This window comes from Lipophrys pholis (genome assembly GCF_963383615.2).
Source record: "Lipophrys pholis genome assembly, chromosome: 7".
NCBI lineage: Eukaryota > Metazoa > Chordata > Actinopteri > Blenniiformes > Blenniidae > Lipophrys > Lipophrys pholis.
In genome coordinates this window covers 18,611,806-18,629,497 of record NC_137638.1, presented here as the reverse complement: position 1 = coordinate 18,629,497, position 17,692 = coordinate 18,611,806, and the positions used below count along the sequence as shown (strand labels likewise).

Sequence of the window (17,692 nt, the reverse complement as noted above, 5' to 3'; positions counted from 1 at the left end):
CTGCAATGGTCCCTGGTATTACTTTTAGGGAACAGGAAAATACTTCCACAGAGCCAATGACCCAGTGTCATTTTTAAGATTTTAAATCTTAAACACCTCAAAAAGCTCAATTCAAGCCAATTTGTTGATGAACTTAACAATTTTGTTTAGCTCTGACTTTGTCAAACCAGTTAATTACGGGAGCTTGTTAGTTGTTGAATTAGGGGATCACAACTATGGAAAGAAACGTCTTCATCATTCTTGTCTAATGTAGGTTTCAAGCTTCTCATGAGCCCTGCGTTGTAACAGCCACAATGTCTATTTGGTGACTTTTTGCTTAAGGATTGTTTTGAAAACTCAATCTGCAGATTAAATGGTGAGAAGAAGCGGATCCCCCTCTTAGCATAGCTTGGTTGTTAGAGCGGTTGTCTCCCAATTGGAAGGTTGCAAGTTTGATTCCCATCTCTGCCTGCCTATGTGCCAAAGTGTCACCTTGGCAAGACACTGAACCCCAAACTGTTCCCATTGAAGTGACGGCACCTTGCATGGCTGTAGCCTGAATGTCATGAACTATGTAAAGCACTTTGGGGGCTGCTCACTCAGTGGGAAAGCGCTATATAATTTTCAGTGAGAGTTAAAAAGCTCTAGCTGTCATCTCACAATATCAAACATAGTAAAGCCAAGAACTACAATAAAATGATGGCTTGTGGAAACATGAGTAAGTACTGCGAGTGTAAAGACCGAAAAGAAATCAATGTGATACAACAGTGCGTGAGTCATCTTGGAAAAGGTGAGAGATGAATAACTATAACTGGTTTAATTGACGATCTACCCAGAACATGAATGATTTATCAAGACAAAGACGTGCTGTTCTTCACAGTAACTTTTGCTCTGATAGGAAATTACAAGTGCATCAGACTGTAACTGTGGGTTTAAGACTGCTAAAATAGGACCTGCTTTTTTCTATCTTTTCTCAATTCTGGGGCAGACTGATTGATAAGATTTATCTTTGGAAGCACAGGACTGTTGAACCAGATCAGTATGCTTGAGGCACCAGGGGCATTGTAATGTAATCTTTCTGCTTCACAGGAATGTAAATGACTTCTTTCTGTCAGCGGTATCCACGAATTATCATAGGAATGAGACACTATGGATACATTACCGTTAATGGTGGTTGAGACCTGTTGGTTTTAAGGTTTGTTTTAACCAAATACAGCCAGTATTTTACTTCTGGACAGTCATTTCAGCATAAAAAAAACCCATAAATTAACTCCAATCTTTATATAATATTGAATGACCTGAATATTCATTTAAATGACTACCGAAAAAGATTAATAAAATGAACAAATAAATATTTCAGTGTAAAATTAATTTAATGCTGACAAAACCAACAGAAAACCATACTGAATGCTACTGGTACACCTGTTGATGAAACCTACTGCAGTTTTTAGTTTACAAGTAAAAGCTTTTAACCAGCTTCATTCAACAAATGCCATTTATTGCCTTTTTGCTTTGCTTTTCTGTTGTTTATGTTTCAGCTATCCAATGTCAAGATGAAGATCTTGATCCATGTGCCAGTGGGTTAAAGGTGCCGGATAAATAGGCTTTTGCTTGAGTTTCAAGAGTTTAGCATCTGCATTTTGTTCAAGATCTTCAGACTGCAAAAAGACTCGTACAACATAATTGACTCTGTATGAGATGATTTATTAAGGCTTCAAATACATGACAATTACATGGGTAAGTATTTAATAACAGCATACTGATGCCACTAAATACATATATCTGTACCATATGGAAGGTTTATCTGTTAGTAATGGTAAACAGTGATTAGTATTACAACGACATCAAAAGAAATAGGTCACAGACGGGTGTATATTCTAACTTTGTTGTATAATGATTTGGATTCATTTAAAACATACAATGAGGGCTCTTTAACTGTGAGATGAGTGTAATACAAGTGATTAACACAGATTTGGATAAATAATTGTATGGTACATGTTGATAACATTGGTTTTTTTTTTTAATGGTTGAGACTATATGTGAATAGCAGAACATTTCTCCTGTCATAAGATTGTATTTTGACAGTAAACTGCGTATCGGTTAAAAACATCCAAAGCATTACTGAGCAGAATAAAACCTTGCAAAAGTTTGTCCCTGAGTATACAAAATAAATAAATGTCAAACTAAATATAAAATGTTTTATTTTTTTACATTATTATACAACTTTAAGTTGATGTTTCCTCACAGAACTCTCTTCACTGAGATGGAGAGTGAGAAGCATGAACAACCTGATAGGATGTGGAAAAAAGGCTTCTACTGTGTCGGGTTTGAGACATGCAGGGTCCAACGGAATACCAAAAAAAAAAACACAAACGTACTGTATGTGAGGGAGCAGGGAATGACGAGAAGTAAATGCAGCAGAGATTTATGGCTTCTGCGAGAGGAGGATGCTTCCAGCTCCCGGAGTCATCCTAAATATCAGAGCCCAGCTCGGCACACTGTTTGTCTGATATGTGTGTGGCTAGAGACTCAATGATGTCCAACAACAGCAGCTGGCTGAGAGACCGCAGGTTGGGGAGCTTGGATACCTTTGGGAGGGGAGGACAACAAAAAAAAAAATGAGCAACAAATCAAGGCAGAACAATGAATCGATCGGGGTAAAACGGGGAATAGGCAGCCCTGAGTCGCTCATGCATGAGAAATGAAGATAACAGAAAGAAGCAAAACAGAATCAACAGCAAAGATAACTCTGATGAAAAGCAGTGAAAATTGAAGTCTTTTTTTTTTTTTTGATAAACAATAATCACAGTGCCACTGTGACCCTCATCGGCATGCGATGAGGTGCTTGTACAGCCGGCCGGGCTGTAAACACTCTTCTCTCTACGTGGAAGATGAAGAATGATCCACAAGAAGGCCAAAGTGTCAGTCTCCCACGAGGAAGACAGGACTAGAGGGTTAGCTCAGCTGCAACGAGTGGGCAGCAAACCCCCAGGGCTCCAGATACTAGCCCACCCACCTTAATGAACTGATGGACAATAATGTGGAGGCAGTGCTTCTTCATGTCCAGAGCCTGAGTCTTATCTGCAGCCTCCAGAATCTGAGGGAGGAAAATCGAGGGGGATGTGATTCACTCTACATATCGGGAAAAACAAATCTGCAAGGACGACACAGCGTGGTCCAATTAGGTCACTGCTCCCTCTGAGTGAAAACATAAATACCTGCAGGACATTCTCCACAGTCACGTTCATCTCCAGATTCTGCTTACAGTACGCCTGCAGCCTGTTATTGGAAAAGCCATAGTAATACGGAGCGGCAAACAGATAGCTGTTTATCCAGAGTTAAGGAAGTGGGAACAAAAGTTCTCTCTCCAAGCAACATTTTCAGTCATTTCTACAAAGTGTCACTTCATTTACGGTACTTACTTTTACATTCCCGCACAAAATTAGGAGGGATAAAATATTTTTTTCCCAAAATGTCTGTACTCATGTGCTGGTCTTGAGGGCCAAGGCTGTGTGGAGTTTGCATGTTCTTCCTGTGAGCGTGTCAATTTTCCAAAGGTACTCTGGTTTCCTCCCACAGTCCAAATTGCATGACCCTGACACAAGCTGGCAACTCTAATTTGCCCATGGGTAAGACTGTATGTTTGTCTGCATTTGCCCTGTGATGGAGGCGTGACCTGTTCATAGCGTATCACATGAAACGCGTGTTAACCATTACTGCCCCCAAGACGGATGACATAGTGGGAAAGACATTGATGTATAATATTAATTTCATGCGTACATGAGCCTGTTGTCTTCCAAATCCAAGCCACATCAATTCATTAAAAGTCACCACTAACTAAAACTTAAACAGAACAGTACCTAAATCTACAACGTAGCACAAACTCTGTATTTGATGGATTCGACCTACAATTGTTTGACCTGTTACAGCACTCCAAGTTACCGTGAGACAATTTACTGGAGTCTGGAGAGTACCAACTCCTACTCTACAAGTGTGGTTTCTCACAGTCGTGGTGTTTTGAATGTAAAAATCACAACTTTACTTTGGTTTGTAATTTGCAGAATCCAACATCATAAACAAACACAATATATCCAAACTGAATAATTGACCAGCAGTACAAGTAGAGTGGAGAAACAGGCCAGCAGTGACAAATCATACTATATCAAAATTACACCATAAGCGTGAGTAAATAAATACAGGTACTGTAATTAAGGGAAACACATTTATTCCAAATAAAACCGTATTTGGAGAATTATTCTTATAGAATTCTTACAAATAGAAACTTGATATAAGTTATTTTGCAATAAAATCAGATGAGAAAGCCCTCCTGCACTTATATAAAACAAAAACTATTTTGTCCTAATCCACTGTCTGGAAGGGTGTAAAGTGTAGTATCAAAAAATGTTTTAGTGCCACGTACCCCACAACATTTCCCAAAGGCCTCAGTAAAAGAGACATGTCTTGTAGATATTTATGGTTGGAAATAACAGAGCTATTACCAAATGCTTGTGACAGCAGGATCCCTCCCACACTGACGCTTCTTCTAAACATTATTACCTCGATTCACAGCATGGAGACACTGACTTTCACATTTCTATTTCAAAAGGGAGAAAGGAGGTGACTTTGCCCCCAACACAGAGATTCTTCACACTTTTATATATCAAGAGTACCGTACACTGCTCTGTTCTCCAGCACCTGTTCTGTGTTTATGTATAACCCCCCCGAAAAAAATAAAAAAAATCAAGGATACAGGGAATCTTCTGGAGGCATGTCGACGTCCCCATAGTAGATGTAACGCAGCATGGATTCAAAGGCCTGTTTACTTGGAACCATTTCACCAATGGAGATATTTACCTGGCCGTCCTCTGGCATGAAGGAGCGAAACATGGCCTCAAAGTAACTGAGGAATAAAAGTGCAAAAGTTAAACATTTGATCACTGCTGATATTTACTGTAATCCAAACGTTTTAAAACATTAGCAGATATAAAAGGCCAGAGAAAGCCCCCCCCCCCAAAAAAATCTGTGAAAAAAAACAAAACAACTAAATGTCTAAAATGAGTGCCATCCCTACCTGGACCGAGCCGCCAGGATGGCTTTATGTGCAGGCCGTGGATGACCGTCTAACAGCAGAATGATGTCGCAGAACTCCAGGCCGCCTCCCTCCAGGTAGGCCTTCATGTCCTGCACCAGGGAGGTCCCGATGTCCACGGGCTGGTCTGAGTACAACCTGAGGGGCGGCTGCTGCTTTCGGCGGACGATCTCCACTATCAGCGGCGTGGAAAGATGCTCAAACTCTTTCGTCATGATCACCTGGTTAAAGTGTGATTCCTTCACCACAAAATTCAGACAATGTTCCTGGAGAAAGAAATAGATTCTTGGTATTACTATCAGGACAAAACATCTTGTATTTTCTTTCAGTTTCTCAGTTCATTGTTTTGATTCTAACGCTCGGCTCTCATCAGGAGGTTTGAAGCCAATGACACTTCAATTTTTCACGGAAATTGCAATGCACCTTGAGTTGGTCCAGTTGCAGCTTGTTAGCATTCTCACAAACACTGAGGACATTCTGCAGGTCAACAGAAGCTTCGATGTACTGCACACACAGCTGCTCCAGCCGAGAGAGCTTAAAGTGAAGAGCCAGTTTGTAAACATCCATGATCAGGAGAACGTCCTGCACATGACCTGGGTGGACATAGACCATAGTCATTTTCATTCATACAGAAATCATCACACACTGCGTGCGGGGTAAAGAACTTTTCTATAAAATGAAAAAGCTCATTTAAAATATGAGCAGACGCTAAGATATCAGAGATTAACTAAATACGTATTTTTTAAAAAGGTAACATTGAAACACAAGCAGTAAGATATGAGATGAAGGCAAAAGATGGGATTTCAACACAATGATAAATAATAAAAAGTTATTTAAAAGTGAATTCAAAAACACAGGCAGATGATGGCATTAAAACCAGAAAGCTAAATATAAAAAAAAGGCACAAAAATACATCATCAGCTGTTTTTTTTTTTTAAACCGTCAAAAACAACAAGTGATTGTATTTTCTTTTTCAGGGTCACTTAGGATACCACTAAACATATAACTGTAAAACAGAGAGGTACCTCTGCGAGGGTACTGGATCTTGTCCGTGTAGAGAAACTGCATCAGGACTTCAAAAGGTTGGGCCTCGGCTTCCCTGATGGACACCTCCAGCAGCGGCTGTGAGCCTGATGGCCTATTGCCTGCTGGGATATCCCTCGGGCCTCCAGCTGCTCCCTCATCACTCTCCTCACTGCTCTCCTGTTTGGTCCTCTGCACACACAAACAACTAATTGTGCAACTTTCTTTCTCTTTACCACTCCAGCCACATACAGAGCAAGCAGTCACGCTGGTAATCCTGCTTACACGAATGTCTTTACAGAGTTCAATGAGCATCTATATTGCATCCGCCCTAAAGTCAACTTCTAATGAAAGTTTAGAATGTCAATTCAAATATGAATACAATTATTCGAAAGAATAATATATTTGTATGGGTTTACATGAACAAATGTCTTCTCAGGGTGAAATGTTGTCTTTGTATCTCAAAGGGAACAAAGTGAGGTGGTTGCTCTGACCTGCCGCTGCCGATCCCGAGCCTGCAGGATTTTCTTCCGCAGCCACTGACATCGTGCAGTCACTATGGCGATATGCCCCAAAACTCTCTCTTCCCTCTGCAAACAATATGTCAGGGAGTTAAAGTTCAATGGAAACAGAAACATGTCATGTGGGTCATTTAAAAAAGCAAGTTTAAGTAACTAGTGTTCCATACTATGACTGTATATTGTGAGAAACCTACACACTATTTCGCCAACGTACCTCGCCGAGAATAAATTCCACATCACAGAATTGTCGGTTCTCCCACAGTTTGCCGTAGTCCTCGTGTAGTGTACACTTTGGGTAGGATGAAAACTGCAACATACACATTTTGGGAACCGTTTGTGATCTTTTCTTTAGAGACGTTTTTAAACACAGAGTGCAAATGATGCAAGTTGGTAAGTGCAATGTGATGATGCATTTTTCCACTATGGGGGCGTCGAGCCTTCAGATGCCCTGCCCCTCGCCTCTGGAACTCTCTACCACCCCCGCCTCCAGAACATGGACTCCCGTCCTGCCTTCAAATCTCCACTTAAAACCCACCTATTCAGACTAACCTATCCTGCTTGCATTGGTTTTTAACTTTTGTGAGATAGCATTGGGCATTGTGAAAGGTGCCTATGAATAAAATGTATTATTCTTATTTTAGAAGTAAAACGAACCTGAAATCTGTACATCTCTCCACTGCGAACATTGTTGTCTACAGTCCCTCCAAAGATGTACATAGCATCTTGAATCACAGCAGCAGCATGGAAGAGCCTCCCACTCGGCATCTAAAGGATCAAGGACAGACGACATGTTGGCTTTCAGTAAACGTATATATGTGGATCAAAAACATTCTTGTGAAATCTGTTAAAAAAATGCAATTAAATGAAACATTGTGAATCATTTACCTATTGAGGCATCATAACACTGAGATAAGCGGCCTGAAAATGGTGCAAAGTACTAAGTGTGTATAAAGCTAAGGTTAAGGTATTTAGACACAAAAAAGCACACATTGTCAAATTAAAAAGCAGCTAGCACATTTGGTGTTGACACATTAATTGTGTGATACCATTTCCTTCCATATGGAATTTGTTTGTGTCGTACCTCACTGTCGAGGCTGGGGTGGATCACCTCCCAGGACTGAGAGTCCACATCGTAGCAGTGCAGCTCATTGGGCAACGTGTTGTCGGCAGCTCCTCCAAAGACATACAGGTGACGGTCGAAGGCAACCATAGTGTGTCCATAACGTCTCTGGGGAGGTGGAGGGGAGCCTCGCAGTAAATGTTCGGTAGGTATCCGTGTCCACCTGAAAAAAATAAATAAAGAGATGAGTCCTGTGGGACAGGTCTGATTACAGGATTCATGACTTTCAGTTGTGAGAAAATACTTTTTTACTCACATGTGGCCTTTGAACTCAAACTGAAAGAGATTATTTGTGATCTTGGCTCCACTCTGACCAGAAAACACAAACATCTTATCCCTGCAAACAGCGACTGGGAAGTTGCAGCAAGAAGGAGGAATCTCCCCACTCTGATCGATCTGATGGACACAAAGGCAGAGACAAAGTTAGCAACACACATAAAACATTTGTGAGCTGTAGACACTTGAAAATATTCTGTGCAAATATGGAAATTAATGAAACCAGCCTCCTCCCAGCATGCGTGCTCTCGATCCTGCAGACTGATTGTCCACATGTCATTCAGCCTTCACAGAAGAAAAAATGACCAATCAACATGGCGCACAAAAGTCAATATAGGAATGTGATGAAAGAGAACACTCCTAAGAAGCAAACCTTGCATTTCCATCATAGCCTGCAAAGATCCACAGTTTATCATTGTAGACGGTGGCTCCATGTGCAGATCTCGCTACTGGTAAGCTGAAACAACAAACAGGACTTTTAAAGAACTTGTACACACGTGAGAAATTAAAAAAATATGTACATAAGTCTGATACTACAGAATAACTAAAATCACCGAAAAAATTTACCTTTGGCACATTTTCAACTCTGTTGCTAACAAAAACTTTTATACAGTTTCACAAGTCAACGTGTTTATTTATGCCTATTTACTTTTAGTTGATCAATCATTTCATATGGTGTTATATACATATAGTCCCACAGTATAAATTGGGTACCACAGAATACTGTAGAGTGTCATTTTTAATTTACAGAACACCTATAATAGAAATGTGTTTACAGGAATTTACAGACTTTTATTATTCCAACAGATGTTCGCCTGTTGGTTGATCAATCAGCTGGGAGATGTATTGGCTGAATGGTTTGTTAACCATTTCGTCTAATAAATGAAATATGGTATGCTTTAAATAATTGTTAGATTGATTTGTTATCCCTTTAAATCATTTATATATGGATGATATGAACTTCATTTTTTCCTATTTACACTATCCACCAACTAGCCCTTTATGATAAACACACACGCATGCACGTCCCAGTCTTTTAAAATCCTAAGGTAATTTTCAGAGCAGTTAATATACCCATCTATTTTTTAAGTAAATTTAGAGTTGAAACTCCTTACCTCCCTTCCACTTTCCATTCAGTCCACAGTCCAGTCGCAAACTTGTACTCAAAAAGGTCATTTTTGTTTTTTAAGTTTGAATTTGAGTAGATGTCTCCCGTGTATCCGCCTGAAGCACGAGACAAACATTAAATAAATACACACAATCTTCAAGTAAATACTATAAAAGACACATCTAATAATACAGAACAAAAATTTGTATCTTAAGTAAATTAAAAATAATTCTATAATGGCTGATTTTGTGAAAAGCAAAAGTAAACAGATGTAAGAAAGTCAAGTACAAAAACTAAAATATTGGTACAAGAGAACTCTAATTGTGTACCGAATCAAATCACTTCGATTTTCTCTGAAAAAACCTGAAGAAAGTATGATCTGTGTTTTGTCTTAGTAGAGTGATCTGAGAAAGAGTTTACCGAACACAAACATGCTGCTGCCATAGACCACAGCTGAGTGGTGGTATCTGGGGGCAGGCGGGGTCCCAGTAGTGAAAGCTCTACAGAAACAGAAAACAAATATATTGATACATATTGATCAATCTGTGTGCAGAGATGTTCCTGTAAGGAAAAGACTCCAGTCTCACCTGCACCAGGAACAATCCTTCACATCGAAGCGGAGCAGATCATTGAGCATGTTTTTGCTGTTGGGAAACAAAAGATTGTAACAAACTTGAAGTAAACAAGAAGAGAACCCCTAGTATCTGCTCAGCATCACTCACCCATTGTCTCCCCCAAACACGTATATGGCGTCCCTGTAGGCCACGACAGTGTGCTTGCTGCGCCTGGAGGAAGGAGTCCATGGTGAACACAGACACTCGGGTTTAGGAGGAAATGCTGCTGGTTGTGTGTCGATGTGTTTACCTTGCACCCACGAACTCATCACAGGGTGGGAGTCTCCTCCAGCGGTGGACGGTCTCAAACGGGCCGAAGTTGAGCGTCAGATATTCCACGCTGTCAGAGCAGCTGTGGTCGAAATCAACACTCGGGGCCACTTTAGTTGATTTGCAGGACATTTCTGCAAACTCATCCGGGAAGATGAAGTAGCTCTCAGTCCCAGTCATCTTCAGAAACGTCCTCAGACAGCGACATATCCGCTGCCCCGGGGATAATTAGTATTTCACCGTGCAACACTTCCGTCAGAGTGTATAGCAGAGTTTGTTGTGTTCCTTCGGTTAACAGTTAGCTGCTGCTGACGATGCTGCAAAATTCACATTAGCCGCACTGCTAGCCACGAGGCTAGATAGTTAGCTTTAGGCTACAAAACAGCCAGAGTCCCGGCGAAACATAGTCAATGGACCTACCTGTGTCTCACTGATACCTCTAAATAGCGATTCTGGGCAGCCGGTTAGAAGCGGCGTATTGATTGAGCTCCTATCGGGGCATTAGACCCACGAAGGAAACTAGCAAAACAACAGAGCTGTCATTAAAGAGCAAAGTATCCGACCACGCCCCCTCTCGGCTTCTTCCCTCAGCAAGTCAGAGGCCATCAGGGTGCGTGCTGCCACCTACTGTTCAGTAGTGTAACAACATTCCATCCAATCCATATGGGTTTGACAGAGGGTACAAGAGACAGATAGAATAAATTCATGAACCACTGCAACACTGGACCATGAAATAAGTAAATTAATAGAAAATAATTGTACGTGTTTTGTTTATACATAAAATGAATTGGTATTTCAATGAATTAACGACACATTTAATGGAACGTTCACGTTGTAGCGATCACGGAGCTGATCGCTACAGTGCATTATGGGAGTTTCTGTTCGTCGTGTTTTAGATATCATTATTGGGAGTGATATTAGGTTTGTAGTGTGTGTATGGTTGTGTTGTGTTGTGTTGTGTTTTTGTTCCTTAGTTCATGTAGTAAAGTAGTTCATCTAGTTTAGTTGAGTTTATGAGTTGTAAGTTGGCAACCAGGATGGAAAAAGGTTTTGTGTGTAGTCTTTTGCTGCCATGGTGTTCTTCAAGGTACAAATCCAATAATGATTACCAATTTTGCCTGAAGAAGGACAGCTGTCTAATTCATTTAAGCTATGGCAGGTTATTATTTCTTGACTTCTGCCTATAATCTCATAGTTAGTATGCTTGATGAACCATTACACTTACATACACTCAGAAAAAACATTGTCATCTGTTCTTTATGTCCTCTTTCCTTGTTACTGGACATGTGCTACAAAATGATTGCTAAATCTTACATCTTGTGTCACTGCCAAATTTAAGCCATTGCAAATGGTTTAAATTTATACCCCCACCACCACACTCTGTAAAATTTGAAAAATAAAAAATTAAGCAACTTCATAACATGCTCTATGTGAGACACAATTTCTTAGTTATAATCTGTAACATTGAGGTTCTTTGCTCTGAGAATAAACTTTGGGTTTCTCTTTGGGTTGGCGCCTCTGGGTGTTTGATGGACTGGTGCTGCTTCAGCTTATGCAGTTTCAAACTTTCAGGGCAAAAGATTAATTCCCTTTGAGTTCTAACATTGTTCATTGCTTCAATGAAGCCGTATTCTATGCAGCACTCTTGGTTCATTGCTACGGTGGAGCAGTGGTTTGTGCTCTTGCCTCACAGCAAGAGGGTCTGGTTTCAAATAGTGGCTGGGCCTTTCTGTGTTTGCATATTCTACACACCCCATGTGTGTGTTTCCTCCAGGTGCTCCGGTTTCCTCCCATAGTCCAGAAATGTGCATATGAGAATAAATAGTGACCCTAAAGTTCCCCGTGGTGTGTGTGTGTGTGTGTGTGTGTGTGTGTGTGTGTGTGTGTGTGTGTGTGTGTGTGTTTTCCCTGTGATGGACTGGTGACCTGTCCAGGGTGACTCCTGCTCTCACCCGTAGTTATCTGGGATTGACGCCACTTCCCCGTGGACCAGCTCAGGATAAAGTGTAACAGAAGATGAATGCCGTCTTATTTGAACCACAACTCTATTTCTTACTTTAATCCATATTTCTCCCTTGTTTTCTTTGTCCCAGTGATGATTCATCTGTGTCATAGCTGAACTTCAGATTTCTCAGGTTTAGAAATCATGTGTATGTCCTGTCTTGTCTATTTTGTGACTTTGCCTACATTTTCATTACCTTATATCCTTGAACATGATGAAAATGTAGTTTTATTTACATTTGCTTTAGGGAGCTTTAAGACTCACAGCAAAAACCTTCAGCTTTCAACTGTTACTGATTGTGTGTTCGAAGGTCATTATCTTGTTGTGAAATGTTTTCCTTTTATTTTCTTCTTTATTTATTTATTTTTTTAACAAACTACATTTGCTTAAAATTGCAAACATTTTAAGCTGTAGAATGTTTTGCATTGCTGGTGTGCACATTGTGTTACGTGGAAGGAGACAGTGAAACAAAGAACCCAAACAGAAACAAGGACACACTCGACAGATGACGAAAAGCAAATGAATCCATTAAGAAGGTAAACTGTAGCACACATAGAAAAGCATCTAGATATCAAAAAGCACATGTTAGTGATTAGTATCATAAACACTGAAATTATGAAAACGAATACAACAATGTATCACATGCAACACAAATCAACAAGCAAAATAAAGAAACGAAGAAAGAATTCATTTCCTTGGAGCATTATACAGCACTAAATGTATTGACGCACAGATTTATAAAAACGTTTATCTCCAAACATTTATCACTGCTGGAAAGGCACCTGGGAAAACTGAGAACAGTAAGAAATGTTACAACAGCGGAGGCTGGAAACTGAGTGATTGTGGTTCACATGCACTCATCTTTTCTATATCAGGGTAAACGTTTGCCACAACAAAAGTATAATTTTAGTCACTCTTTTCTACTGATATGACTGATTTTGGGTTCCACAGACAATGAAGTTATACATAAATATATATATTTTTTCATTTGTAGACGAGCCATTAGTAGTGAATCGGTTTGTTTGAAGTTAATGTTTTAAGTGTGGAGAATCAACGCCGAAGACTAGACAACTATGGAACCATTGTTGTGTCAAAGGATTTAAATGCTTAGTGAAAATCAGATTTCACTAAACAAGCTCACGTGTGAAATAAAGAACTATTTAATAGTTGACAACTGACTCCAAATCATAGAGAACAGTACCAAGAGTCACATACATATTTTAAACTGGTTCAGTAATTGTAGATTGTGAGGTCAACAGTATGTTGTCTGTTGGTTTTTTATTCACAAGCACCCTTCAGATTCATTACAGAGGGCAATAATATAAAATACAATGAAAAGGATCTGAATTCATTTCAACTGAAACAGGGATGTGAGAGGAAGCTTTTAGTCTCTTGTTCTATCAAACGCAGTCAGATCCCTCTCCTTTAAGTTCAGTGCAGAGTTGAGTTGGCCCCTCCTGCTCACCAGTTGATGATATCTCGGACATGGCTCCACAGCTTTGTGAGCCACAAGTTCACCCCAAGCTCTGTTAAATATTGAAGTTCTGGCATCAACATCTTACGGCACAATTTCCGATGTGCTTTGTTCACATTTTTCTTCAGGTTGTAGCCCAAGATGGATTTCTCCCCGATGGGCTGCCAGGGCTGCATGGCTGTCTCCTGGATGCTGGCAGCTTCCACTGCATGACCCCCCTCGATGCAAATTGAAACCATCTCCTCGTTCCTCCTTCTGAGCTCCGCCACATCCCCGGCCATACGCTGCCATCCGTACGCATCTACTTTCCTCCAAAACGTTTGGTTGAAATGGCGGTACAGCTTCCAGTCAATGGCATTCCACTGGAGGGCCCTGGCTCTCAGCTCAGGGGTGAGCTTAGACACAGTAGATCTGCTGCGGGCGTTGAGCTTGAAGAAGAGCAGGTCCTCCATCTCCCAGCAGAGAGCATCCTTGAGCAGGATGAGTGATTCCTCAAAGTATTCCACCAGCATGACCAACTGAAAGCGATCAGTGATGGATCTGATTCCTTCTTCTACTCGTGGATCGTCCAGCTGCAAAGTGTTGTCCTGACCAAAGTCAAAGAACAGCAAGTTCTTGAGGTAGAAGGAGTTGAAGCCCTCCGGATCAAAGTAGATTTTGGGGTCAAGTAGAAACTCTGTCAGCTTGTCGTCGCCTGGTATCTTCCAGGTAAAAGGAACCAGCCGGCCAAAGTAGTGGAAGGATGACTCAAAAAGCTCTGCAGGATCTCGCAGTATGGTGATGTAGGACGTGTCCAAAGGCAGCAACTTTGCAACTTCGGGTGCATTAAAACGCAAGTGATTACAGATGATATTGAAGCACATTCCAGGTCTGTAGTCTTTAACCTGCGAACGCTGGAAAGGCGACGGATAGAAGAAGTCATTTCTGCTATCAGGGAAGGCAAATTTCAGCTTGTGTTTCTCTCCAAAGCGGAAAAGTATGTTGAGGAATGTGCTGCTGGCTGTTTTGTGGGTCTTCATGAACATAATATCCACTTTGGGGGCACAGGTCTGACCAGGGCTTCTCTGCGAGACGTTGGTGGTTGGTCTGGAGTGCAGCTGGGACGGACGGTGAGCACAGGAGTAAGGTACCGGAACCCTTTATAGAAAAGAAAACAATCAGATAAATGTCTTGATGTGCTTCCTCCACTCTCAAAATAATGAGATGAACTATATTTGAACATATATTAAAACCACTTTTACACGAGAGCATTGAGTCTTACTCTGGCAGACTGAAATTGATCTGCGGGGTGGAGAGGCAGTACAGAAGGATGGTGCAGCTGGTCAGGAGCGTTCCCAGGACCAGGCCCTTGCACACAGACCTCCAGTGCCTTCCTTGCTTACCAGTCATGGTCCGGCTCAATCTAAGATCCTCAGAGAAAACACAAAGCAAATCTTGTCGTCATCATGGCGGTAAGGATCATCTTCACTTTGGTGGAGTTTTCTCAACTTCTTTCATTGTTACCAAGTTGTGATAACTTCTTCAGTTACCTCTGCTGTTAGGAAGAAAACCTCTTCAATGGTTAGATGTGAATGTCAATGTTTAAGAGTCTCCATAGATTACAATTAATGTTTTGTTTCTACTGAAATTCACACAAACAAACATGAACTCCTTTTAAAATATAAACCAATCCCTTCATTAAACCTGAGACAAAGTATTGGTTTATTTATAAAGTGTCAGTGATATTGATTATTTGTGACAGGTGGTTTTCAATCTGCATCATGTCTGTCCTTGCTCTAGCTGAGAATGTTTACTATTGGAGTTCATTCATTTAATATGTCAAAAAGGTCATTTAAGCAAAAATCATTTAATTTGGTATTAATATTTTAGCAGAGAGAGAAATAAGGCTGAGAATCTTCTGAGGTCAAATTATTTTAGTGAATCTGTTGCGGATCACAGTACTGCCGCTGTCGGTCATGTTTTTGTGATCTTTTTCAGAAACGGCTTGCCAAACAAAACACGGAGCAACCTATACCTGAACGTTCCTCACATTTTGATGTGTTTTTTGTGTCTGTGCTCCAACAGTGGGACACGAGTTACGCGGCAGAAACATAATAATAAAAGGAAATGGCCGCCAAGAATTGTGATCTTTGCGCCTTGCCACTAAGGCAGGCACAAGAATGAAAGATGCATGGTGAGCTACGAGATGGCATACTTTGAACCTCACATGGCCAACCTGGTGTTTCTCAGCTGCCTTGAAGAATAAATAATGCAATACCGTGGAAAGTGATATTGCCTCCCCTCCCAGCAGTCTGAGGTAAGACGAGCCACCTGCTGACTCAGCGACCTCAGTACGAAAGTAACACTCGCTACCTGGGATTTATGGCGTCTGTGACCCAGTGTTACACTGTGTGGGAGGAAGAAGTACCAGAATGACAATTCAGCTCAACAAATTATTGTTCCGTACATTTGTTATTGATATTTAGGTTCGTGATTTAATGTTGCAGCCCTAAGAATTTGGGAAAGGTCCCACTGCCCACAGAGAAAAACACACAAACTGGGAACTTCCTCCCAGCAGACTGAGGTAAGACAATAACGGATCTACTTGTATTATTTGTGCAGCAAATCACCCAAAAGCACTTTACATGTAAATAAACAAAAGCATATCTGAGCATTTTTACTTCATGTATAATTACACAATATCAATTAAGAATGTAATTATTGATTCTACTAGAAGTAAATTTCAAGGAATAAAGATGGTTGATTAGGATGATCAAGTGTTCTTAACTGGCTATATTTAATGTTTTGGACCGTTGTGCACATGTTATTTTACAGTGAATCCATCATTTGATATTGTGCTCTGGATAGTTTTCTTCCACCACTTTTTCAGAGTTGAACTCTCAACTTTTCTGGACAATGTTTACTGTCTCGAACGTCATTTGCCCTTCTCTTCCTGCGTTTTGAAATATGGATGAAGGGCAAATCTCTTCTATCTTGTTTGGATGTGTTATTGTGTCCTTTAGTTGTGAATGAACTTGATACAACATTGATGTTCAGCCTTATCATGATAGCACTATAGAGACATCACTCTCACTAAACACCACAGAAACAGCTGCTTCTTCTCGTTGGATGGACGTCACGATGAACTATTACAGTGGCAAGTAACAGAGCTTTCTTCTCAACTCTTATGGGGAAATTGCCAGTTTGCCTAAATGTGTTTAGTTCACCTTAGATACCTCAGAAACATTAGGAAAAGTGATTTTTGATCGTATGAAAAGTTTCCACAATATTCCGAGCAAATTCTGCAACCCACTATAAATTGAGAAATATTGCGACCCCTCCCTTTTTTTGCGAGACTGCACATCAAACACCAAAATCAGATACATTTTCTTATGATTTAAAAAATAAATCAGATAATAAAGAGATAACGTTTAAGAATGTGTTGAGCTTCTCCAGTTTCCCTCAAAAAGCATATGAGTTAAATGAAATGTTCCTGGTTGTCAAATATAAATAAATGTAAAAGTACCCACATATTAATCTAATTCTATAGAAAAAAATACACTTCAACCAGAAGTTTTTAGGATTCCTTACCCTAATAGATCTGAAGAGAAGCTAGAGGGAATGTTTCCTGCCCAGCAGCATTGTTTATCCAACAAGTTCCAGATAATTATCAATACAAGTTCATCTCCGTCCCAGAGCAGCGGCCATCTGATCCTGAAGTGCATATAGACATGGCACAGTCCTCTTATGTCCTGTCGAATGTTACAGAGCTCGTTCATCCAGCTCGTCCTCTCCTCTTTCCCTCCTATAGCTCTCTGCATGCACACCTGATGCCTGGATGCAGCCTGTCGCCTCCCCCCCACCAAACTTCCAATTCTAAAAGTGATCCTGCTGAATGAGGCACTGCAGGGAGGCTCATCTCTCCTCCTGTGACGTCAGGCTTTCTGCCAGGGGACATGCACTTGTCAGTGAGCGTAAAAGAGGAGGGACGAGAGAAAGAGGGGGGGTGGGGTGGGGTGGGGGGGCTGCATAATCTCTGCTCTGTGTCTACATACAGAGGGCTATTGAGTGTGGACTGGAGTCTGAGCTGCAAGCTGATAGGAGGGATAGAAATACATAAAAAGAACAAAGCCAATGCACAAAGGGTCTAATTGTACCAGTTGATCAAGACAGTGCATGTTTTGTTTGAAATGATTATTTGGCAAGCTGTGTCCTGACATATGGTGGCAGAGACATA

At 40.7% G+C, this 17,692-nt stretch overlaps 2 protein-coding genes across 4 annotated transcripts; both read right to left on the bottom strand.

The window, feature by feature from the left end:
• Positions 1-1,664: 1,664 nt before the first annotated feature.
• lztr1 (leucine zipper like post translational regulator 1) lies at positions 1,665-10,589 on the bottom strand. 2 transcript variants are annotated; one of them, XM_080467591.1, is made up of 20 exons: positions 10,421-10,571; positions 9,981-10,213; positions 9,839-9,901; positions 9,704-9,760; positions 9,537-9,616; positions 9,124-9,232; positions 8,382-8,465; positions 8,236-8,293; positions 7,989-8,128; positions 7,694-7,895; positions 7,267-7,377; positions 6,827-6,919; positions 6,586-6,681; positions 6,094-6,283; positions 5,492-5,661; positions 5,051-5,334; positions 4,730-4,879; positions 3,198-3,303; positions 2,996-3,076; positions 1,665-2,567 (listed from the first exon to the last, which is right to left on the bottom strand). In XM_080467591.1, exons 2-20 carry the CDS (start codon positions 10,178-10,180, stop codon positions 2,451-2,453), a joined length of 2,391 nt encoding a protein of 796 aa, XP_080323717.1. In that variant the 5' UTR covers positions 10,181-10,213; positions 10,421-10,571; the 3' UTR covers positions 1,665-2,450. The 2 variants fall into 2 exon arrangements, with proteins under 2 accessions (XP_080323717.1, XP_080323716.1); XM_080467590.1 differs by having other exon boundaries at positions 9,981-10,589.
• Positions 10,590-12,509: 1,920 nt separating this feature from the next.
• Positions 12,510-17,386, bottom strand: gal3st1a (galactose-3-O-sulfotransferase 1a). 2 transcript variants are annotated; one of them, XM_080468048.1, is made up of 3 exons: positions 17,047-17,386; positions 14,738-14,886; positions 12,510-14,613 (listed from the first exon to the last, which is right to left on the bottom strand). In XM_080468048.1, exons 2-3 carry the CDS (start codon positions 14,863-14,865, stop codon positions 13,464-13,466), a joined length of 1,278 nt encoding a protein of 425 aa, XP_080324174.1. In that variant the 5' UTR covers positions 14,866-14,886; positions 17,047-17,386; the 3' UTR covers positions 12,510-13,463. The 2 variants fall into 2 exon arrangements, with proteins under 2 accessions (XP_080324174.1, XP_080324173.1); XM_080468047.1 differs by having other exon boundaries at positions 12,511-14,613; positions 14,738-14,878; positions 17,047-17,380.
• Between the last annotated feature and the right edge of the window lie 306 nt (positions 17,387-17,692).